We start from the raw sequence: 24950 nt of genomic DNA on the forward strand, positions 1-24950 counted from the left end.
TAACGCTAGATAGGATTTGCTTTAAAGGGTGAATTACTACTTTCAGTTGTAAACTATTTTCAGTTTTCTGTTGGAGAAGGGTTTTGTCCATTTTCTTTACGAATAAAATCAAAGAAGGACTTTGACTTCAAGTTGCTAAAAACCTCCTGATTCTAGGCTTAGGATGAAATAGTTCAGCCTATATAACAAGTATTATATGTTACATTAGGAATTGTAGAGATTTTTAAATTTAGGTCTACAGAATTTGGTTTTGGTAAACTTGATCCAATGTCACAATGGTCATGTGTTATCCAGGCCTTGGAAACCCAGAGCTGTACTGCTGTTTACGTTGAAAACAAAGAGGTTGTTTTGGCACGTGCTTATAGTTTTCATATAACTTGGTGAGATTTTGTGTGTGTGTGCACGTGTGTAACACATACACATGCACACCTAAGTAGATCTCTTGATTTGTTATATCCAGTTGATGTGTTCATGTTTACATGATTTTATTTTTGGTAGAAACTTGACTAGCTGTGGCATATCCGAACCCTGGGTGCTGAAGAGGGATTGTAAAATACTGTGCTGCCTTTTTTTTTTTTAAATTAATTAATTAATTTATTTATGGCTGCATCAGGTCTTCTTCGTTGCTGCGCACGGGCTTTCTCTAGTTGCGGTGAGCAGGGGCTGCTCTTCATTGCCGTGCACAGGCTTCCGACTACGGTGGCTTCTCTTGTTGCGGAGCACAGGCTCTAGGCACGTGGGCTTTAGTAGGTGTGGCTCGTGGACTGTAGAGCGCAGGCTCAGTAGTTGTGGCGCACAGGCTTAGTTGCTCTGTGGCATGTGGGATCTTCCCAGACCAGGGCTCGAACCTGTGTCCCCTGCATTGGCAGGGGGACTCCTAACCACTGCGCCACCAGGGAAGTCCTTGTGCTGCTTTTTATATTACCTTTTATTGCTCTTCTTTACTAGAGTGTGGACCTAACTCAGGAGAAAGACTTGTGAGCTTGCTTTTAAGAAAAGCATAACGGCCCAAGGACTTCGTGCGTTGCACAGTCCCTGTTCATCTGTCACAGATAAGCAGCAGCCCATCCAATCTGCCGTATCTTGTCATATTAACCCCAAACAGGTGCCAGCTTCTTTCTCCAGAAAATTACTTCAAGTGCTGATAATTAATTACATCACTTTTTAACACCTTATGTTTTACAAAAATTGCTTTGTACTTTTCAGAGTACATTAATTATTTCTACCACATACACTATCATTTAATCCTTAAGTAAAAGAAAACAAAGGGAATGTGGGCTGTTGTCCTCATTTCCCAGATTAAAAAATTCAGAGACAGAGAGGTTCCTTCGGCTCACAGAGGTAGTCAACGATGACAGGATAGACCCTGGAGCCTCAGCCTGCTGACTGCCTGTGCACAGAGCCCCATTTTGCAAGCCCTCCAGGGCTCTTTCCTCTTCTGAGCAACACCCTGCACTGATAGTTAACACTCCCCTAGTTAAGTTCTAGCATGTTACTTTAAATATACGTAAGGTTTTCTTACAGATACATAGCGCTGCACCGGTACGCACACAGTTGTTTTTAGTATTCCGAACTTTCCATAGTTTCCTTGTGCCATTCCTTTTTTACTTTATGAACTTAGATTATGGTTACAGTGGAAATGGTAATAAACGTAAATGTAATGGTAAATTTACTAAGTTAGAGAGGTACAGTTTATCCTAACCACCATGCATTAGGGTGAAGGCTGTTTGAATGTTCACCTCCTTGAAAACTAACTACTAGTGACCCTCAACTGAGGTTTCATCAGTCAACATGGTTTTTAACGTACCCTGAAACATAGAAGTTTAATGGCAACCAGTTATCTGAAAAGCAGCCATATATTTTTTGTAAGAAAGTGACGTTCTGAAATGGGCACGTATCTGGTATACAGTTGTGCAGATTTGCTCTTGGTTTGGCGGAGATAATCAGAGCAGTCTTAGTTATTTTTATGAATTCCTTTGCAGTGTTTCTCATGTAGTTGTCACATATTTCATTCTGCTTATGAGCATTCCAGATTGTAGTTTGTTGCAAGTTTTTGTTCCAGTTAGAAAGTACCTATTTCTGGAAATTAGCAGTGATTTTTATTTCCTTTTTTGAAAAATTTTTTTTTTTTCTAGCTGTATGATACAATTCACTTCAGTCTTTGTTGTGAACGTTTTTTTTTTTTTACGAGATGCCTTTTTTTAAGAGACTTTGTTACATCCACATTAGCAGAGCATTATTAGAATGAGCTGATACGGATCAAGGAAATAGTTTTGTTTTGAAAACTGGACTTTAGTGGCCTTGGCTACATTTACCAGTCTCTTTCAGCGATGGTAGTTGTTTGTCTTAATCTTTCAAATTTAATCTCTCTTCTTTTGGCAAAACGAATAAAAAAGAGTTTTAAATCACTGCAGTGGGTGGACTTTTTCATACACAGCTAGTCTACAACAGAAGCAGAATGCTTTAGTAGAATTACCCTTTTCTGATTTATTTTGGTTTTTGGTCTAAGTCATAAGACTTGTATACTTGGTTTTGCTACATGGAACTTTACTTTGTATCTTCCAAACAAATTAGAAAATAACCATGTTCAAATCTATTCATTTATTTTCCATATTGTAAAACATTATTACAAATGGTTTTAACGTGGGGACCTTAAAATGTGATGTGGTTTTCTGCTGTGCTGTGCAGTAAAGTGGAGCTAGGTGGCCAGACGGAACTCGTGTGGGTTCTGCCTCTCACTGTGTGAGACTGAGCGAGTCCCCCAGGCTCTCTTTCTCTTTCTGCGACTGTGAAATGGGGATGATTCAACTACCTTTGTTAGTCGTCGTAGGGATTACATGAGGTAATCCATGTAAAGCCTTTGACACAGTGCCTGACACACATTAATCATTTTAATATCGTTAGCCATTAACAGCCCTAGTATATGCCATATCCACAAGCCATAAGTAGTTTCCTACGAGATAAGAGTGCTGTAAACTTTGATTTGATTAACTCTGTGAACTTGATTTCCCATATAAAAATCCTGAATTGTAAACAGTGCAGAATATGACTTACAGTCTCATTAGACCATTTGGCATCTCTAATGAAGGCAGCACCAGGGAGAGGTTTGAGGTTTTCATTGTTACGTCAGTTCTTGTTTCCTTTCCAACGTCACCGTGCTTTGTTTCCAGATCGAAAATTCATAATGTGGCTCTTCATTTCTTCATAGTACCTTTTCAACATTTTGTGAAAATGGGGATGATATGTTCTCAACTTTTAACATTAGAAACATTAACCCCAAGTATCCCACCCAGCGCGACGTCCGTTTGAAAGTCTTCTCTCTACTTATTTTATTTTGACTGTTTTTCTCGTACATAAATTACCATACTGACCCAAATTAGCTAATTTTACCTTACCTTTCACTGTATTGATTGTATAGTTTCCATTTCCTTGACAAATATACAAACTTTTAAAAAATGTTGCTTAATCTGTCTTCCTGACAGCTATAGCAATGTCAGTTCGGAAAGCCCTTTGCTTATGTATTTATTTTAAACAAAAAACATTTTATAAATGACAGGCCTATATCTTTATGGTTAGTCCTTGTGTATATTTGTAAATGATTTTTAAAACACAATTCTAAGGAGTCAAATGTAATAATGATAATTAAAATGCTTTGAAAATAAGGCAGTGTATAGATGTATGGTAAAACTCACCAGTACTGATCTTTCCCATTTGCACCGTGAGATTTCTAGCCAGAAGTATTTAATTTGGAGAGCGTGCTCCTGAGACGCTTCAGATGTGTGGTCTGAATTAGCCAAAGTTGTCTTCCTGCCAGCGGCGTCGTGAGGTCACCGCAGCATGGGCGCAGGTGCTCCGTGACTCTCGCCAAATGTGCCGCTTTCTGTCTTTCCCTCTCCCTGCTCGGTTGTTTCTGGCGCCCTTCCCCCTGCACACATGTATCCTCTTTCCCTTTTTGCCGTTTCCTGTGCCTGTGGCCTGGCAGAGGTGTTGTGAGGACTCACGTTGAGGAGGGTATTTGGGCTTCTTTTCCAACCTAAAAAATTCCTTATATTCATAAAATACTGAATCATTTTTTTTTTAAGATTTCATTTTACTTTTTGTGAGATTTTAGAACTACTGACCACTTTGTTAAAAAAAAAAAACACCAACTTTCATTAGCCTAAAAGAATAATGGAGCAAAATAAACAAATTTCAATTTTGCTCCCCTAAAGAAAATGAAATTTTAATTTTTTTTTTTTTTTTTTTTTTTGCGGTACGTGGCCTCTCACTGCTGTGGCCTCTCCCGTCGCGGAGCACAGGCTCCAGACGCGCAGGCTCAGCAGCCATGGCTCACAGGCCCAGCCGCTCCGCGGCCTGTGGGATCTTCCCAGACCGGGGCACGAACCCGTGTCCCCTGCATTGGCAGGCGGACTCTCAACCACTGCGCCACCAGGGAAGCCCCGAAATTTTAATTTTGCCATTTAAAAACAATGTTAGCCAGCAAACAAAACTCTTGTATTGTCACCCCCGTCCCCCAAAATAACCCAGTGTGTTTGGGTTCTTCCAACCAGTGCAGCTACATTTAGCCTGTTAATAGGACATCTCTTTTCTCCCTTCTAGAGAGGTTAAACAAGAAGTGCTGGGATAATGAGTACTGTCATGGGGGTGAGAGACTTTCGCTTTCCTTTTCAATATCCTGGTTACCATTTTTTGATCCTTGGGTAATCTTTTAAAAATTATTTTCCTGTTAGATAGAATGAACTTCCTCAATAGAAATTGTATAGAGAGTCTGTCCTCTTATATCATGTGACTTGCATTTAGGCTTCACGCTGTGTAGTGTGGTGGTTTCCATTTATTGATATTAAGTAAAAGAAACACTCACAGAAGCTGCTGGCAGTGAGCAGTGGCTCTAGCTTCTCCAGGTCGCTAGCGAGTTGCTCACAAGGGGTTTCCTGGCCAGCTTGGCTTCGCGAGGCCTCACAGATGAGAGGATGCACACACCTGTGCTTCAGACAGGTAAACTTGTCTGCTGTTCAAATGTCCGATGGTCTCCTTAAATTCATTTTTAGTAATTTTTTTTAAATCTAAATAATTAAATGCTTCATATTCACAAAGCTGCAAATACCATATATCCTAGTTGAAATATTTTTAAAAGAGTGATGTGATTTAGCCTACTGAGTTAAATATTGCAGTACAAATGATTTCCCATTTTTAACTGATACTGACTTGCCACGTTTGCAGTAAAACTGCCTTTGTTAGCTACAGCTTCAAAAATGCTGGGGACATTGAATCATCGTATAGATTATATACACTTCAGCTCTAGGCTAGGGTAAGGAGAATTATACTTAACTTTTTTCTTGACTTTTTAAACTGTTATGTTATGATCAAATGCTACAATCAATTTTAAGATGGCTTTACAATCTAGTAAGAAACCAAGGTTCCCATCTCTTGTATTTTGCACATTTGGCCTTAATGTAAGATAGCTTTCTTTTGAAAAAGGTGCTTTATTTAAAAAAAAAATCATTCTGTAGAACTTTATTCTTTTGATAGGAATATATATACATATCCATTTGATATTTTTATATGTAACTGTATTTTATACTATGTGCAGATATTAAGGTTTAGGGCATTACTTCAGAAGTATCCATTTTTCATCATGATAATCTGAATTCTTTTCTTCTCAAATGTGAAAACTGAAGAGCAAGTGTAAAAGAACAAGAAGGCCTTGGGTAGCACATTTCAGGAGACGTATTCCTCTTTAACAAGAGTTAAGCCTTAGTGAAATCATGGTACCTGGCAGCTTTCAGCAGCTGTTCAGGGACATGTTACCTGCCACCTGTTAGTGAGTCAGGTGCTTTTCTGCAGGCTGGGTACTTGCTGGCAAACCACATGAGAGTAATCTTTGTTCCCGTTGATCTTGGATGCAAACAAGTAAATAATCCCACCTGTGATAAATGCTCTGGAGGAGAAGAAGAGAAAGCAACGAGAGGGCAGTCAGAGGAGGTGACACTGAAGTTGAGACCCCAGGGGTGGGAAAGGGTCGGCCAGGCCAGGAGAGGGGAGAGTTGGACAGGCAGAAGGAGCACCACGTGTGCAGGGCCTGCCGCGGGCCAGAGCTCGCCTGAGTGCGGGAATCCGAGGAGAGGGAGGAGAGCCTTTGGGCTGTCCTGGGGGCCCGAGCAGCCCCAGAGCTGGGAGGCTTCTGCAGAAGGAGCCCTCCTTGTCAGGTGGTCGCCATGGGATGCATCAGGGACACTTGGTAGGGGAGTCATGGGGCTGCCGATGGATTGACTGAGGGGAGGGAGAAAAGCATGAGTAAAGAGGGGCTTGGATTTCTGGTTTGACAACCAGGTGGGCAGTGATGCTTTTTGCTGAAATGAAAAGACCCTGTGAGAAGGAAATTTGAGGGGGAAGAGTACCGCTTTAGTTTGGGTTTATTGGGTTTTGAGCTTTCTGAGACATACAGGAGGAATCAGGTAGACAGTTGGGTATATATGTCTGGAATCTAGAACAGAGCTTCGTGCTAGAGGGAGAAATTTCAGAGCTGTTTGTGTTCAGATGATATTTAAAGTCTTTAGAACGCGTACAGTTACTCAGGGAAAGGGCGTAAAATCAGTTAGGGCTCAGGAAAGAGTCTTAAGGAACCTTCAGACTGTTTGAGACTGTTCAGAGGAGGAGATGCTAGCGGAGATGGCCAGAAAGGTAGAAGACGTTCAGGAACGTGTAATGCCATGGGGGCCGGGAGAGGGTTTTAAAGAGGAATAAATGGTCAGGAGCGCCACGTGCCCCTGAGAGGTCTCGTGAGGTGAAGACGGACGTGTCCATTGATGCCGGACAGCAGGAAGGTTACTGCTGGCTGGCAGGTGATGCAAGGAAGTGGAGAAGTTCTCTTGAAGTCCAGCTGACTCTTCTTATTGCCCTTTTGCAGCGCGTTCAGCCCACCTGACGTACTAGGTTGGGTTTTTTCAAGCCTTTTTAAAGTCTAAGAGTATATTGTATTTATATTAACCAATTTCTTTGAATCTCACTCTCAGAAGAAGAGTTAATATCAGTTAATGATAGTGTTAATCTGTTGGGCCAGGCAAACACAAATAATGTTTACTTGAGACCATTGCTTATGCAGTGAGGGCGGTAACTTAGCAGCGATGCTCCTTCCCTCCTTCAGCAGGCGTGTGCTGAGTATCTGCCCACACCATGTTCTGGGATGAGCAGGCCCTGGGACTCTGGAGCTGCCTGGCTGGCCTGCCTTCACGGAGGCTCTCGATCCAGTGAGGAGCGCATAAGTCACCCAGCGGTGGCTGCAAATGATACAGTAAACGGTGTAGAGTGCTGCATTGGTAACCTCTCTTCCGAGAGTTTGCAGAATCAGCAAGTGTTCACTGACTGAGAAGAGGCCTAGGAGGGCAGGTAGGCCAGTTCGCTTCGCTTTGTACGTAAAACCCAGGTCCATCAGGGTTAAGGTCGTAGCTAGTTTGGGTGTGACAGTCATAATTACTGCTGTGCTTCCCCGTGTCCCTTAATAACACATTAGCCCCGTAGTGACTTAGAAACAGGAATTGATACTCCAGCACACGTTATGAGCTGTTACCCACATTCATCAACATGTAAAACATTCCAGGCTGCATGTGTCTTTGCTGTCTGACCTGATTGATGGGAGGCGAGGGGTGGCGTGCGGAGCTTCTCTGCCGGGGAGAGTTCGGGGTGATGGCTTGAATGTGAAATCCATCGAAGTCTGGGTTTTCCTGTCGCCTGCTGTGATCTTAGGCATAGAATTACTTTGTTAGTTAATGTGGATTATTGCGTAATGTTTGAGTTGTGGGGATTTCAAGATGCATTGCAGCACATCAGCCCAGAGCAGAGCTTTCCATCTGGTGTCCGTTCACAAGGACTTCTGGGTGTTAAAAAGTGCTTGTATGAGCCCCTCTATTTAGACAGCAGGGGAATTGAAACTATATTTGGGAAGTTATGTCTTATGTTGGAAAACTGCACATTCTTTTTTTTTTTTTTTAACAACTGAGGTCATTTCTTTTAGAATTCGAGACATTTCTTTATATGCTGTTGGGATTGTGTATGATTGACCCTTTTCAAAAAAGTATTTTAACTTTGAGGAATTTTTAAGGGTTCAAAACTCTAAGCTTTTTAGTGTTATCATTATGTGAAAACTGAAAAACAGGGAAGCTGTTTTTGTTTTTTGATTTGAAATGGGCTCCAGAATCTAAATTAGCTTTTTTTTTTTAAATTTAGATTTTAAAACATGTGTATATGCCCATTGTAGAAGATCATCTAGTTGGCCACCATCCCTCCACCCCGAGACATCTGTGTTGACAGTTGGGTGTATTTTCTTCCAGTATTTGAATACACTATTGGCTGTTGAGTTAAACTTTTCTGTAGTTTCTGTACAGTTTTCTATCCTGTTCATTTAATGTTGTGCCATTCGGATTTCTTGGAGGAGGTGATTTTTCTCAGAGGACTGGTAAGGCATTCTTCTAGAAATGGATGTGCGTTTTTGACTTATATGGAAAATTCTTTCATATATACGTATTTATGAATAGTAGGGTGGTAAATAGTAACCTGGAATAAATAATTCGGTAAATCATGCCACGTTGCTGCCGTAGTGAGCAGCACCGTACACCGTGTCAGAGCTAGCCCGCCTCTGCGGTGTTCAGCTCCTTCCTCACACTTAAAATGTGTGTCTGATTTTTCAGGGAATAAGATTTTATAAAGAAATGCTGGTTGCCACTCTGAAACCTGTATTTTAAAGAAGCGGCTGTAATTCTTATATAGGGTTTTGAAAATAATTGATACTTTAAGATAACAAAGTTGAACAGCATATAAGTGTAAGACATAAGCACCTATAAATGCTTATTAGACATATGGCCAAACTCTTTTTTCTGTCTCTTCAGGATGAAGCATTTTAATAAAATAAAGGCCTTCTTTTTTGTGACATCTGTAGTAGAATTATTAAACTGCATTTACCTTTTGTGTTATATGTCAACTGGAATTTGGTGGGACGACAGGAGTACTCTTAGAAAACTAAGATCATTAGCTTTAAATCATTTTGGTGATAAGTCTAATTAGAAAACTTGATATAAAAAAGAATTTATTAATTTGTGAGCAGTGGCAAGAAAACGGCAATTTACAAAATAAAGTGTTAACTTCTTTCCAAAAATTTCTTATTACTAATATCGTGCACTAGTTTGTTTTTATAGCTTATATGCAAGAAAAATCTGAAACTAACTGTTTAGAGGTATTCTTTCTGAAATTCTGTTTAGGCTATTATAAACTATCTTAGTTTGGAGAGCTATTTAATTTGAAAAATATTTTCAAATGTTTGGATGGTTTTAACGTAACTGACTAATTTTGGCTCTTTTGGGAATTTTGAGTGATGTACATAGAAAATGCCAGCAAGAAATTTGGAAGTGCATTCATTTGGAGCCTACTTAATTTTGACCTGTCTACAGAGCAAAAGAAAATAGCTTGTATTTCTTTGAATATAAGTAAATACTGTCTTTCTCCTTGTGAACCAAAGAACAGGCATGAGTGGTAGTACTTTATGCTTCAGTGATAAAGATGACAGTATCCCCTTATTAAACATGTGCTGTGTGTCACTTCAATACCTTACAATGTTTTTGTCCAGAGAAAAATGAATAGAGAAAGTCATTAAAAAAAAAAAAAAAAGGTAGGTCATCTCAAAGATAAGAAATAGTAAAATGGGTCCTTTGTGAAGACCAGGCAAAACAAGAATGTTGGAAGGGCAGGCGGATGAACGCAGAAGTGAGGCTGTTCGTGGCGAGGGCCTGAGCACCAGGAGAGTCTCATGTCTACCCTGTGTGTGGGCTCACCAGCCGCTCCATTGTAGTTTATTTTGAAATAAAAACTAAGGAGGAAAAAAGACCCAGAACCCATCCAGTAAGAAGTATTACCTTCTGTCTTTATTACCAGCCACGTCCTTATTGAAAGGAGGAGTCTGGATTCATTAGCCAGCTTTGACCTCACATATTTCCATTTTGTACCTTACTTATTGGGCATTTAAATTTTGCTGTAAACCTTATATATAAGTAAATGTTAGATGGAAAGGCTTATATTACACAGAGTCTATTCATAGAATATTTAAAGCCTCCTTATTTAGGTGTGGCTTCACCAGGATATTTGCAGGGCTGAAATTACAAGTGTATACAAAATATGAATTATTGATTTAAAAAAAAACAACCACCGTACTTCTAGGTCACTTTTAAAGGCAAGTTAATTAGTTTCCTATTGAATAGATGTTCTCCAAATATATGCATAGTGAAGCCTGCCTAATGAATATTCAGAGAACATTTCTACCTGGCTTAGTTTTGGGATTATAAGACTGATGACAATTAAAGGCATGTTATAGGTATACAGAAACCTTGCTACGGCAATCAGGGCAGCACCATACGGCAGTTGAGTTCACAGTTGTAACCAGTTTAAAGAGTAAACAGATTTGTAATTTTATGTCTTGATTCCTTTTCCTCTTTGAATATTCCAAACTTGCAAATGGAAGGACTTAAAGTGCATGGCAAGGGTGTGAACCACTTTAAACCGTTGCATTTAGCTATTTTAGAACACAGACCTCTGTTCTGTAGTTTACTAGTACTTCAGGAAGTGTTTGTTGTTTGTAGTACTTGGCTAGTGGTTGCTTCTCTATATAAAGAGAAACTGGATATTAACTTCGAGTTATGCCATCATTTTCAGAATCACATGTATACTTAGATTTCAAAAGAAAATTTCTCACTGCTTAATTGTCTTGGTAATATAGATTTTCTTTGAATTTTAATATTTCTTGTACTCTCAAGAAATATGTTTACTCTTAAAAAACCATTTTAGGTAATGCGAATCTCATAACTAAAAGGGCCTCCACACATAAAAATGGGATGCTTTTTTTCCTTTTTTTGGCTGCGTTGGGTCTTCGTTGCTGCGCGCGGGCTTTCTCTAGTTGTGGCGAGTGGGGTCTACTCTTCGTTGTGCTGCGCAGGTTTCTCATTGCGGTGGCTTCTCTTGTTGCGGAGCACGGGCTCTAGGTGTGTAGGCTTCTGTAGTTGTGATTAGCGGGCTCTAGAGCGCAGGCTCAGTAGTTGTGGCGCACGGGCTTAGTTGCTCCACGGCACATGGGATCTTCCCGGACCAGGGTTCGAACCCGTGTCCCCTGCATTGGCAGGTGGATTCTTAACCACTGTGCCACCAGGGAAGCCCGGGATGCTTTTTAATTCACTTCTTTCTTTCTAATTGACTTACTTCTTCACAGTGGATTTTCTGCCATTTATAGACATACCCAATAAGCCTGCAATTAAATTCCAGACATTTGACAAGATTAAGCAACAGTAGTTCATTTTAGTAGCAAACTGAAATCCACTGCATTACTTACCTCTTTTTTCATTCCACAGTGTAATTTTCACCTGTTTACCAGGTAAAAAGATAGTGCTTCTTATGTGCTCCTTATTAAACACTTTGCATTGCTTTATTTACCTGTCATGCAAAGTTTCAGTGTCTGTTGCAGAAGCAAAATAATTTTATAAGTTTAATTGAGGTTTTAAGTTCATTAGGGTCCTATTGCTAAAATATAAGTAGCAGTTCTAATACTTGTTCTCATTTATGCTTTTTTTAGCTGCTTAACAGTGTTACAGCTAGAGTACCAGGTGCATTAATTTTTAACCACAAAAATCTCTGGGAGTTAAGTTTTGAAGGCTGTTGGACATTTGAAAATGGGCTCTAGGAATATGGAGAGGAAGGCTGCTAGAACTGTAGTAACACAGGAAATAAAGTGTGTCTGAATCACCAAATCAGTTTTTAAAAAAGAGAAAGAGGGCTTCCCTGGTGGCGCAGTGGTTGAGAGTCTGCCTGCCGATGCAGGGGACGTGGGTTCGTGCCCCGGTCCGGGAGGATCCCACGTGCCGCGGAGTGGCTGGGCCTGTGAGCCATGGCCGCTGAGCCTGCGCATCCGGAGCCTCTGCTCCGCAACGGGAGAGGCCACGACGGTGAGAGGCCCGTGTACCACAAAAAAAAAAAGAGAGAGAGAGAGAAAGAAAGCTATTTTTAGACTTAATTCTGCTGTTTATGTCACAATTCAAATATGTCAAATGGAGGCCTGATGCTTTTCATGTGAGACCTAGTTGAACTCAAGTAAATATTGCTTGAAACCTACTTTTGTAATAAGATGAAGAAGCTAAATAAGTTTCTGATCTGGATTCTTAATATTCTTGGCATTTTTACAAAGCTTTTAATAAAAACCCTAGGTGATTTGATATAATCAGTATCAAAAGGTAAAATTAATATAAAATCCAGTTTTGAATAAAATCTGCTGTCTGTGCAGATCTGAGCTGATGCTGGAGCCGGCCCCTCAGAACCATGTCTCGTGGGCCTTCGGAAAAGTTTGGTTTGGTGGAGTTGTGGTGGGCCTGGGGGTCTTTGTCTCTAAGGAGCACGTTAGGTGGTTCTGAGGCTCTGCCGAGATTAAGAAGCGCTTGGCTAGCACAGGAGTCAGAGGCTTTCTGTAAAGGGCCCGGTGGTGTGATACCTTAGACGTCACATGCCAGGAGACAAAATCAGTGTAACAGGAGAGAGTTCAGGTTTGCACAGATGTTTTTATTGACGCAATTCAGAACATAATAAAGTTGCCTACGGTTTTTTGTAGTATAGGTTTACTAATGAGAAGAATTGGATTCTTTTGGAAGGGGATAACATTTTGCTTAAGTAGGGTTCAGGGTTTTGGTGTTCCCTGTTATCACAGTCAGGTGCAAATGTTCATCCCTTAATGATTTTACACGTTCCGCCCTTGGAAGTGTCTTTGCACACAGATGGGTACTGCCAAGTGAGCATTTGGGGGAGTTTTTTTGTTTTGTTTTTAATTTTTATTTTATTTATTTATTTATTTTTGGCTGTGTTGGGTCTTCGTTGCTGCGCGCAGGCTTTCTCTAGTTGCGGCGAGTGGGGGCTACTCTTCGTTGCAGTGTGTGGGCTTCTCATTGCAGTGGCTTCTCCTGTTGCGGAGCATAGGCTCTAGGCGTGCAGGCTTCAGTAGTTGTGGCACGTGGGCCCAGTAGTTGTGGCTCGAGGGCTCTAGAGCGCAGGCTCAGTAGTTGTGGCGCACGGGGCTTTGTTGCTCCGTGGCATATGGGATCTTCCCGGACCAGGGCTCAAACCCGTGCCCCCTACATTGGCAGGTGTATTCTTAGCCACTGTGCCACCAGGGAGACCCAAGCATCTGGTTTTAATTGAGCATAGACTTTGCTTGGAAGACATTTAGAGAATTCTGTTAGCTTGTTCCTGGTGTTTGCCTCTGGGCATGTCATTTACATTGCAGGTTTACCATTTCCAGTCGTTGCACAGTTAAATGGATTTTGAAGTATGGATTTTTTTTTACACTTGTATTACGGTCTGAAAGATGTTGCTGGAACTGTAGTTTGACTTTAGAAATGTATATCTGCTGCACATTTGCATGAGAATGGAGGCCTACTGTTTTAACTTGACAGCAAAGAAAGGGTATAAAGCAGTTGGACATTGCTTATGATTCCAGTAACACTAATTGTCAACATGATTTTACCACAGTATAAAGTTTGCAAAAAACTGTTTTGCCTTTTAGTTTTGGATTGAATTCATTATGAAATGTAATCAAGTCTTCCCTAAAGCTGATTTTGAAAAGCCATTCAGTGTTCTGCATTAGTGGTTGAAGGTGGTTCTTGTTCAGAAAAAATTCGATTTCATCCATTAGTTCAAAAAATCTCAGTAAAAACTTACCTCTGCCAAGACATGGAACTGGTGTAATAGGGCAAATCAGCATATTCAGCTTCTGTTTCTGACAGAAATTCACGGAACTGGTGATGGTCAAGTCCATGAGAGTGAATTAAATTCGTCGTTAACAATACTGGTTCAGTAACAATATAGATTTAATGTATTTCCTACAGAGTCCCTGCTGGTGAAGAGTACATGATGTAACCATCTTCACAGTCTTTGTAAATGTGTCCTTTTTCTTCTCCCCACATTTTTACCACCGTCAGTTGTAGTACACGTCCCAATTCAGGTTGTGCTGATGCAGTGTTTGCTCAGCTTCCTTGACAATATCCTCATCTGTAGTTCTTCCACACAGCCTATTCACACAGGCTTATTCTTCAGTCACTTCACCCTTGGCATTGATCCCTTGAGTACACAACCGCTGAGCAGTCCGTGGCAGTCCTTGCTTGGCTAACAAATGCGAACTCCTTGGAAACTTGTCAGCTATCAGCTGCCGTCTCATTTTCGTTTTTTCCCTCTTGTGAAGAAATTCTGTGATGAGCTATTCCATTTAAAATTTTGTAATTTTTCTGACTATTGCTTTTCTGTAGGAGTTGGGATTATTTTGCAGAGTGTTTGTCTGGTAGTATTGATGTCCGTGTGTACTTTTAGCGCAGTTGTAGGGTCATTGCATAATAAACACGGGGCTTTGCCATCTCATTTGATATCAAAATGATCCACATTCCATTGTGCCTTGAAAGCGCGACACAGAAAGTCCTCTTCTTTTCTGCTTGTTTTGCTGGACGTGCACTAGTAATAATAAAAAAACAAAAAGTCATGGTATTGCACTACTGATGACACTTGAAACATTTTCACGTTATAACTGCGTCCGTGCAGTTCGTGGTGCAGAGTGAAGAGCACCACGCGTGGCCTGTCACGACTGCTCTCCTGGCGGCGGCCAGGAAGCAGCTGTAGACAGTAAGGACATAAACCGATGAGCACGGCTGTGCTCTTATGCAGTGTTATTTATGGACACTGAAATTTGAATTTCATATCATTTTCAGATATCATGAAGTAGTCTTTTAATTTTTTTTTTTCCCAAACTCCTTAGATGGGCCACACAAACACAGACAGTGGGCTGGGTCTGGCCTACAGGTCATGGTTGGAGGACCCTGGGCTAGAATATATGAAACACAAGAAGGGAGCGCCCCAGTGGCTCCCCCTCTGCCGCAGTGGCATCCGCTCCGCTCCTGTGCTACTCCCGCAGCTCTAGGGCCTGGGCCGTTTCTACAGCCCCTGTTACAGATTACCAAACTGCTTTCTAGAATATGTATGCCTTGCTTTTAAAATATCTGAAGTTGATCCTTATCTCTATAGACCTTAGAAATTTAAATAAGACTTTGAAGTTAAAATCTCCTCTAGATTGTACCTATATTGTTTAAGTAGAGTTGTCCCCTTCCTGTTGCTATAAAGCTGCCAGTAAATGAGTATATTCTTCTTAAAAAGCAGATAATTTCTTCTTGTGTATTCTTTGGCTATCTAGCTGAAATTCCACATCCTTTTTTTTTTAAATTAATTTATTTATTTTTGGCTGCTTTGGGTCTTTGTTGCTGCGCACGGGCTTTCTCTAGTTGCGGCGAGCGCGGGCTACCCTTCGTTGTGGTGCGCAGGCTTCTCATTGCGGTGGCTTCTCTTGTTGCGGAGCACAGGCTCTAGGCGCAAGGGCTTCAGTAGTTGTGGCACGCAGGCTCAGTAGTTGTGGCTCGCAGGCTTTAGAGCACAGGCTGAGTAGTTGTGGCGCACGGGCTTAGTTGCTCCGTGGCATGTGGGATCTTCTCGGTCCAGGGCTCGAACCCGTGTCCCCTGCACTGGCAGGCGGATTCTTAACCACTGCGCCACCAGGGCAGCCCCTCCACATCCTTTTAAAGTAGTACATTCTAAATCCTGTCCTGTATATATTTTAGCCATGCACAAGAGGGTGCTGAATAAATCTGTCACTTGTTTGATAACTGGGCCAATAAACTGCCAGGTATCCCTATAATTACACATTTGTTTAATAGAAGTTATTTTCTAATTTATGTTCTCAGCTCTTCTGTTACCTTCAAACTCAGGGTCCCTGACCCGTTTTGTCTCTGCAAGCAAAGACAGTCTTTCTAACACATGACTCTTGTAAATGGGGACGACATTGAAGCCATTCCTAGTTTAGGCTCAGCTCTGCAAAGCTGACACAAATTAATATCATGTCATTTTATTTTGTCCTTGAGTTAACTTCACCAGGGTTCCCTGGCTTTGTCAGTAGCAGAGCCTGTCTTGCGAGTAGAACCCAGACCCACTGGCTGCTCTGCCCTTGTTTAGGCAGAACCCAAACATCCACAGGTTAAGGAAGTACGGAAACTTCAGGAGTGCCGCGCCACTGCGGACGCTTCAGCCTTGCTTCGGTAACTAGAAAGTTATCTCAGCATTTCAAACAGAGAAAAAGAACTAAGGGATGACCTAAAACATCTGAAACTTAAAAAGTCGTAAGTGCGAAATGGCTTTTCTTTGGAATTTTATTAAAAATTCCCTTCCGCAACATAAATCATACTGTGGAGACTTACAATAGCTCTCAAGTCATAACCAACAAAGAGTGAGTCTTAAACCCGTGGTCTTTCTTGCCTGATACATGAAATTGTTTACTTCTGTGTTAGCCAGGAGACTAAGCAACACAACCTGAATAATGAGTCACAACAAAAGTGACTTTAAGGGTAACAGACACGTAGATAAAGGAAAGAAGAACTTAAATTTAAATCAATTGTACAAACTGAAATTGTTGCCTAGGGCAGACAGAGCTCTGGTGATTATGCATTGAACCACGCGACTTCCTCGTTTTACTGACGGTTAAATTGAGGCCCAGACAAGTCTAGAGACTTGCAGATGGCTCAGTGTTAGGGAAAGGACTAGATTTAGTGGTAATATTAGACAACCAGAAGACTTCCGATCACCTCTGAACCGGTTAGGGAAAAGGATTTGAGGGGAATCACCCCCTGGTTAGTCACACTTCGTTCACCGGACACTTGGGGAGGAGGGAGCCAGGCCGCCAGGTGCCAGGCACTGAGCGAGGTATCCGATTTGCATGAGGGCCTAACGCTCAGACAAAAGGCCAGGGCAGAAGCTCTCGGTTACTGAGAACAGAGATGCCGTTATTCACTTTCTATGTCCTTCATGGTTCAGTTGCAAATAACACACATTTTATATTTTTTAGTTTGGTGGGGGTTTTTTGTTTTTTGAGGTTGTGAAAGATTTCCCTCTCTCTCTCTCTCTCTCTTTTTTTTTTTTCCCAGTAAAAGGTCTTTAAAGCTACTGTAAGAAATTTCCCTTAGGGCTTCCCTGGTGGCGCAGTGGTTGAGAGTCCGCCTGCCGATGCAGGGGACACGGGTTTGTGCCCCGGTCCGGGAAGATCCCACATGCCGCAGAGCAGCTGGGCCCGTGAGCCATGGCCGCTGAGCCTGCGCGTCCGGAGCCTGTGCTCCGCAACGGGAGAGGCCACGACAGTGAGAGGCCCGCGTACAGCAAAAAAAAAAAAAAAAAAGAAATTTCCCTTAAATTACCTAATTCAGAAAAGTATTCATCCTTTTATAGCATGTGTGTGTTCGCATATGCACGTGTGCGTTTGCATGCGTGTGTTTAAAACTGTTTTGTTTCAGAATAGGTTCATTTGGCTAAACTTCATCTCTTAACAGTAAGAGTTACCACCACGTGCATTAAAAGATGATTAAGATTATTCTTATGTCTCCCACTTTCAGTTTTCTCACTAATGCAAGGATTAGTAGTATCACCTATGATGTAAATAGCTTTTTTTTGAGGAGTTATTTTAAACCAAAATGTGTTTTTCTTAGGAATAATATTTTAAAGCATTTATAATCCTTGAGTCCTGGCCGGGTGATGGGGGAGAAGGCAAAGGGGACTTTATTTAGGACTTAAAATATTAGGGATAATCCACGCATTTAAATGTGTGAAATGTATTAAAATGTTTTTATTTAGATTTTATACAGTCTCAAGTGCACAAAGGACTTTGTAAATTACACTGATGAAACTTTCTTCAGTAGAAGCTGAAGCTTAATAACAGGAGCACGTGCATATTTGTGTTATATTATTTGATTTTGGTGAGATGATGAATTCCTAATAAACAAAGGTATGTAATAATTTGAACCCCAAAGATCTAAGATTCCCTCTTAGGGAATGCAGTTAAATCAGGAAGCTTCAGTGAAAAGAACTTTCTAAATACTTTTTTATATTTGTATTGTAATACCAAGAGAAGAACAAATAGGGATGATTTTTCCTTTTTTCCTTTTTTGAAAAGAGAATATAGTCACTCACAGAAGTGCAAAGTTACCTTGTCCATATTTTAAATAGCGAAAATCAAAGCATATGTAATGCAGAACTATTCTTATCATAAATCCCCGAGTCCACATTTATTAATGGCATTAAGAATTTTTTGGATTACAGATAGATAATATAATGCATGTACTGTTTATTACGTAATCTCCACACTTCTTTTGTTTTTCTATTTATTTACTTATTATTACTTTCTATTATAATTTTTTGGCTGCGTCAGGTCTTAGTTGCGGCATGTGGGATCTTTCATTGCGGTGCGTGGGCTCTTCGTTGTGGTGCGCGGGCTTCTCTCTAGCTGTGCTGCACAGACTCCATGGCGCCTGGGCTCTGTATCTGTGGTGCATGGGTTCCAGGGTGCGTGGGCCCTGTAGTTTGCGGCACACAGGCTCTAGTTGAGGCACACGAGCTCAGTAGTTCTGGCACGCGGGCTTAGTTGCCCCGCGGCATGTGGGATCTTAGTTCCCGACTAGGGATCGAACCCGCGTCCCCTGCATTCATTGCAAGGCGGATTCTTTACCACTGGACCAGCAGGGAAGTCCCTCCACACTTCTTTTGCAGCAAAACATTTGAACAGTTTCACTAAGTAGGAGAAATAAAGACTATATAAGGAGCCTCAGCCGCTTGAGGTCAGGTTTTGCTGCCAGGTGGGTGTAGGGGTGAGCATACGAGCAGCGTGTGGGTCGGGTAAGGGGTTGCGGAGCTTAGCTGTGTCAGCACCTGCTTTAATTGAGCTCTTAACGGCATACATATTTCATATGCAGCGATTGTATCGAACTAATTGTTACCTGATGACTTATACTGTGTTGTTATGTTAGTGTGCCAAAATTTATTAACTCATTCCCGTAATAAGTGGGAAAATAAGCTTCCAAATCTTGCTATTATAGGTAGCATCAAGTAAAATATCGTTTTGTTTGTGTCGTTTTATGCTCAGTAAATTCCTTAGAATATGCAGAAGTTCATGAAAAGCTTTATACTACTCGTACTCTCTAAACAGTTTGTGTGAACTTGCAAGGTCGCTAGAATGAGTATACCAGTTTCCCAACACCCTCAGAAATGGTGGGTTCGGTGTAAGCGTTTAGCTCTTAAAGGGGGAAAGGCTTGCTGCTTTCGATAATATGTTCATCTTAGGGTTACTTTAACCTTCGTTTATTTGACCATTAGTTAAACAGCAATATTAATTGAAGTAAATTTTTGTGTAGTTGAACCTTCATTGTCAGTTTGGATATGGAACGTGTTATTTTCTCTTTCACACAGAGCTCCTTTGCTCTGGGGTCCCAAAGTGATGAGCAGCAGCCCGCACAGCGTGGGGCCACTGAGAGTCCGCATTCTAGCTTATTACAGAAGCATCTGTAAGACACTCTCCTGTGATCTTGGCTTATTTTTCGTCCTCATAGTTTCACTATTCATATACTCAGTGTTGTAGCTGTTGTGTAGGAGAGAATCAATAGGACCTGTGTGTCAGTGAGTAGTAGGCGTATTAAAAACGTTGGATCTCTTTGCCTTAGTAATTCTTCTGAGATCACTAAGAATGTAATTCAAGAGCGCATAAAGCTGTTTACACAACATTATTTATTTTTAAAATATTAAAACCTTATTTAAAAGGTGGAAATAACTCAAATATCCAACATTAGATTAGCGGTTTTAGTTAACTTTTTAGCATATAAATACTGGGAATTATTTTGACCATTAAAATGTACTTACAGTTACGTAAGTGAAAAATAAGGATGCAGAGTTGTCTATATTATTTCAGCAGTGTTAAATATACAAAAAGTGATTGGAAGGCAATCTCTTCAAGCGTTAACTGTAGTTGTTTCTGAACGATGGAATTAATGATTATTGCCTCTTTCCTTCTTTGTTCCTTTTTCTAATTTTCAAGTTTTCTACAGTGAATTTTACTAATTCTAAAATCAAGGAAAGTCAATTAATGCAACATATAACACCAGTCAAAAAACACCTTTTTGGGGCTTCCCTGGTGGCGCAGTGGTTGGGAGTCCGCCTGCCGATGCAGGGGACACGGGTTCGTGCCCCAGTCCGGGAAGATCCCACATGCCGCGGAGCGGCTAGGCCCGTGAGCCATGGCCGCTGAGCCTGTGCGTCCGGAGCCTGTGCTCTGCAACGGGAGAGGCCACAGCAGTGAGAGGCCCGCGTACCGCAAAAAAAAAAACCAAAACAAAAACAAAAAAACACCTTTCTGAAATGTTCTGAATTTCATTTAAGGTATTTAACATTATGTAAGTATTCAATGTGCACATTACTGAAAGGGTAACAGTTCTGTAAGTCTTACTCATACAGAAACAGAGTGACTGCTTTTTATCACATTTGTCCAAGAGACTCTACCGTGTATACTTCAGTGTAACAGGATTGGTAATATTCGTTTGAATTTTACTTTTTAAAGTACTTTAAATATATAGCCTCATTTGGGTTGTACAGACAACTCAATAAGTAAATATTGATGTTATTTAAAGATTAAGCCCAAATTCCCTTTGGCCTATATATGTTGTCCATCATAAAACCAAAAATATTATGTTTTTCATTAAAATGGATGAAATAATGCAAAGTACCTGTACAGGCTTGACCAAATAATCTCTTCATTACCCCAGAATGAATTTTTTGGAAGCTTTTTCTTTTCCCTTCTCTTAAAAATCATCTTTAGGTGCTATAAACACTGTACGAATGTTCCAGGTCCAGAAGAAGGCAGACTCATCTGCCGCTGCTCCTTCGCAGTCACCAGGAGATTGCAGCCAGGCCTCCCCACCCCCCCTTCCCCCCGTGCCCACCACAAGCACATGCCCGTGTACGCGCTCGCCACCATGTGCTTTAAGGCAGCAGTTCTCAAGTGCGGTCCGTGGACCACTGGGGATCCCAGAAACCCTTTAAAAGGAGTCTTCATGTTCAGCACTCTTGAGGGTGTCACTTAAGATGTTCTTTCCCTTCATTAAGCTGACACTCGCACCGATAGAACAGAACAGCAGGGCTGCAGTTGCCAGCCAGTGCCTGAGCGCAGATGGGGTATCAGCCCCAAACACACTACTAGTTGGTGTATTCATCACCGCTCTACATCTGCAGTTTAAGACACACACACCAGGTTCACTGAAGAGATCCTTGATTAAGCAGTAAAAGTTGTTTTAGATCAGTTTCAGCAGCTCTGTACTACGCCGTATGCTGGCTTGGGCGGCACCCTGAAAACGCTCCTGCAGCAGGACTGTGGTCTCCAGGGAAAATACTTTTGTGACTGGTTGTGACGTGAGCTGAACTAACTGTATTTTTCGTGGAACACCATTTCTACTTGAAAGAAACAATCAACTTACTCAGACTTGGGCATTTGACAGGCATTGTTTTAGAAAATGAATGAAGTTTATTTAGCCTGCCAGTTCAAGGAAAGTAACAGTATTTGTTGCCATTGATAAAATTTGAGCTTTCAAGTGAAAATCAGAATTTAGGAAAACTTGTATCTGCCCACCACTGTGAGGTTGTCAACTTCCCAAGCCTTAAGTCTTCTTATGAGATCATTATGATGTTAATGAATATGATTTTCTTAATATTATGTCATGAAACATGCCGACATTTGGAAGAGCTGTATACTTAATTGCCCACCATGTTCCATATGATCAGCGCTTGGTGTTACAAAATTGTGGGTGGGTGAAAGACCCATTCAAAGTACAAGATAGACCAGTGAATTTTAGTGTCTGTAACAACAGTGCAGAAAGTTCATCTGTAGGCTTTCCATGCCACAGGGACGTCACTTTCAAGAAACTACCGTTTGTCAAATTCTGGTGTAGAAACAAAAATATCTACAGTTACAAAGGTTATCAAAATGCTCCCTTTTCCAATCAGCATTCTTTGTGAGGCCAGATCTTCATATGCTACAGCGGAAACGACCTGTAGTAGCAGTTCAGATGCAGAAGCAGAAGTGTCTCACTGGCTTTTATGAAGCTACACTAAAATATGTTAACGTGAATGGGTTTATTATTGATATTTTTAAATGAATTAATAAATATTTGTTACAGTGTCTCAGTTTTACTTTCTAACGTGGTAAGTACTGGTAACCATAACCCACTTAAACAACGTCTTTTCGGGATCCTGAAGAATTTTCAGACGTATGAAGGGATCCAGAGACTAAAATCTTGAGAACTGCCGCTTTAAGGCCTCGTGACTCAAACTGTGGTCCCAGAAATCACCTGAATTGCAGGAATTACGTGCCCGCCCCTGTCCCCTCAGATGCCCCCTCAGAACCTGCAGTCAGACAAGGTCTTCAGGGAATTCTCTTCTGTGTGAAAGAAGCACTGCCTTCTGGAGCTCGGGCAGGACAAGTGCTGCGCTGGTAGAAACCCAGCAGGACAGGGAGGACCCTGGGAGACTCCAGGACACAGCCCTGCCGGTCCTTTGTTCGAGTATTTCCTCTTAGGAGTGTGTTCTCATGCACTTTAGATGTTGGAAATTGCCTGAGGTCTGATAGAAGTCTGGGCTCAGAGAGGGTAGACTGATCACTCAGGTAGGGAAGAGAGGTGAAGCCTGCAGCATTATTCAGGGTTCAGGAGCAAAAAGGCGTGTCCGTCTAGGCGCTTGCCTGTTAGGTGTTCTCACCTCATCCCTGCTTCGCTTTTGATATAAACGTGATTGAAAAATGTAGACAGAAATAATCCCACCTGACTTGTAGTTGTATGTGTATCGCAAAAGCAGTTTTCACCTTTTAATTACATCTTCCCTTTGGATACACAGATATATCGGAACACGTACATGTGATCCTGTCCGAATGGATGAGTGCTTGGGGTATGGCTTCTGTAAGGACTCTGTGAGCCTCGCCAGGCTGCAGCACTTTGACAGAGGCAGACACTTTATGTGTCTTTAGTGGGGTTAGCTGCTCAGTCTGAAATTGGTGACTAAACAAAGTATGTTTGGATTTGGATTAAGTGTACAACCAGACAGTTTAATATAAACTGTTGTAGCAAAGTCTTCCATCTCTAAGCCCTAATAACTATTTATTTTCTTCTTGTTTTCAGGGTGAATCTGTAAAATATTTCCTGGATAACTTGGATAAACTTGGAGAACCAGTAAGTTTTCAGACTGAATGTTTGTGTTTATTGCCATTTGAAGGCAGTAGTTAGGATAAGGAAACTTAGAAAAATGATGTATTAAGCGGTATCCTTTTTCCTAGTGGCAGTATGCCGACTGTTCCTGCTTCATGTTTTCTCCCTCTCCTGTCCTGACCTCTGCCAGTTCCTTGAGGAATGCCCTGTCCACTATTTTGTGAAAGTAAAACTCTTTATGGAAAGAAGTTTATGCTTGAAAATGAGGTGGCACATTAACTAGCCTACGTCAGTGTCTTTTGCTTTTCTGTAAGTAGAAACCGAAAGAACGCGGTGGGCTGATTGATTTCAGAACTTTTCAGCAAACGTTATTTTCCAGTCCAGGACCCCCCGTGTGTTGGGGTGGAGCGTAGGAGGCTGGATTCTCAAGGCCGTGATGTGGGAGGAGTCGCCCTTGCAAAGGAGCTGGACCATCAGACTGTCCTGTAGTGCGTCCTTGAGGCCGTGGCCGACTGGCGAGGGCTGGTGCTGGCCGCTCTCTGTGTTGGACTTGTGCAGAGATTTCACTGGAAGGAAGCTTTGTGCTGCTTAGAAAATGCTCTAAAACCATTGCCCTAGCGTCAGTGGTGACCCATTCAATTGAGTATAGCTTCGTATGCCGCCTCTTAAACCAGATTTCTGTTGTAAAGTTTAATGTGGTTTTATGGGTTCTTTGAGATGTTTAACTTTAAAAATAAAACAGAAGGAAAGCACAAAGTGAAACCTATTGCAAGTAGGAAAGTACCATATGTGTGTCTAGAACGCTACGTTTTGCATTTTCCCTTATTTTTTTGTATTTTGCTAAATTGCACTTGTCTGCCGTTCAGTCAGTATGTGTTTCTCCCACCTGTTTCGTAGACACAGGTGCTCTAGAAGTTAGGGTCTCTGTATTTGTCTGTTTTTGTTCACTCAATCCACATCAGTGAGACTTTGTATTAAGACTTGTTTCATTGTCACTTTTCCGTGTGGTCAGATTGCAATAAGCCTTAAAAAAAAGTTCCGTATAAGCCAAATGGAGAGAAGCTTTAGTAGGTAAACTAATTCTTTAAGAGTTATTTCACGTTTTCTGATCCCAGTAGTGCGCATTCGCCCCGTTCTTCTCAGTCTGCCTTTTCGGACAGGCCTTCCTTGAGCAGCCATTCGAGGTGGGTCCCCTCCGCTGTCTTCAGCGTCAGCACTGGCTCTTCTCAGGCTCGATTGTTCTTGTTACAGTTGGTCTCTTCACTTACAGGTTTTGCTGGTCTTTCCCCCACCTCTTTCCCTGAGGGCAAGGACCTCGGGTCTTGGTTGTGAAGGGCTGAGTCCTTGCTGCCCGGTGACAGTGCCTGGTGCCTCGTAGGCGCTCAACAAATAGCGTCGGAGCGAGTGACTCAGAGCCAGCCCCCGTCAGTTTGTACTGGCTGCTTAGAGGCTTACGCTGAGAACAGTTTTGAGGCCACATCTGGAATAAAAACAAAAAAGTGTTTTTGTGATCAGTAGGTAGTTGTAAAGGCGAGGAGAATAAATGTGGGTGTGCTGCAGACTGGCCGCCCACTCTGTGCACATCAGACAGGTCACGGGATTGCGTTTGCTTCGCCATCTCTGACTGAAGTTCTAGGACCGTTGAATCCCTGCTGTGTGCCAAGCCCCATGGCCCTCTGGGAGATGGAACCACAGGGGTCAAGGACAGGGCTCTGCAGCCAGACCACCAGAGTTCCAATCCCAGTTCCATCGCAGACTGGCTGTGTGACCTTAGGCATCTCTAGATGTTAGTTTCTTCATCCACATCATAGGCATAGTAAGAGGACCATCCCCGTCGGGCTC

At 41.7% G+C, this 24950-nt stretch overlaps 1 protein-coding gene across 1 annotated transcript in view; it reads left to right on the top strand.

Annotated features, from left to right (window-relative positions):
- The window catches only part of GNA13 (G protein subunit alpha 13), a 41202-nt gene that overhangs the window by 7478 nt on the left and 8774 nt on the right, over nucleotides 1–24950 (top strand). Inside the window, exon 3 of the mRNA XM_030838010.3 lies at nucleotides 23082–23132. Coding sequence (XP_030693870.1) covers nucleotides 23082–23132 — 51 coding nt within the window. The remainder of the gene's footprint in view (nucleotides 1–23081; nucleotides 23133–24950) is intronic.

This window comes from Globicephala melas, chromosome 20 (genome assembly GCF_963455315.2).
Source record: "Globicephala melas chromosome 20, mGloMel1.2, whole genome shotgun sequence".
In the NCBI taxonomy this organism is placed as follows: Eukaryota; Metazoa; Chordata; class Mammalia; order Artiodactyla; family Delphinidae; genus Globicephala; species Globicephala melas.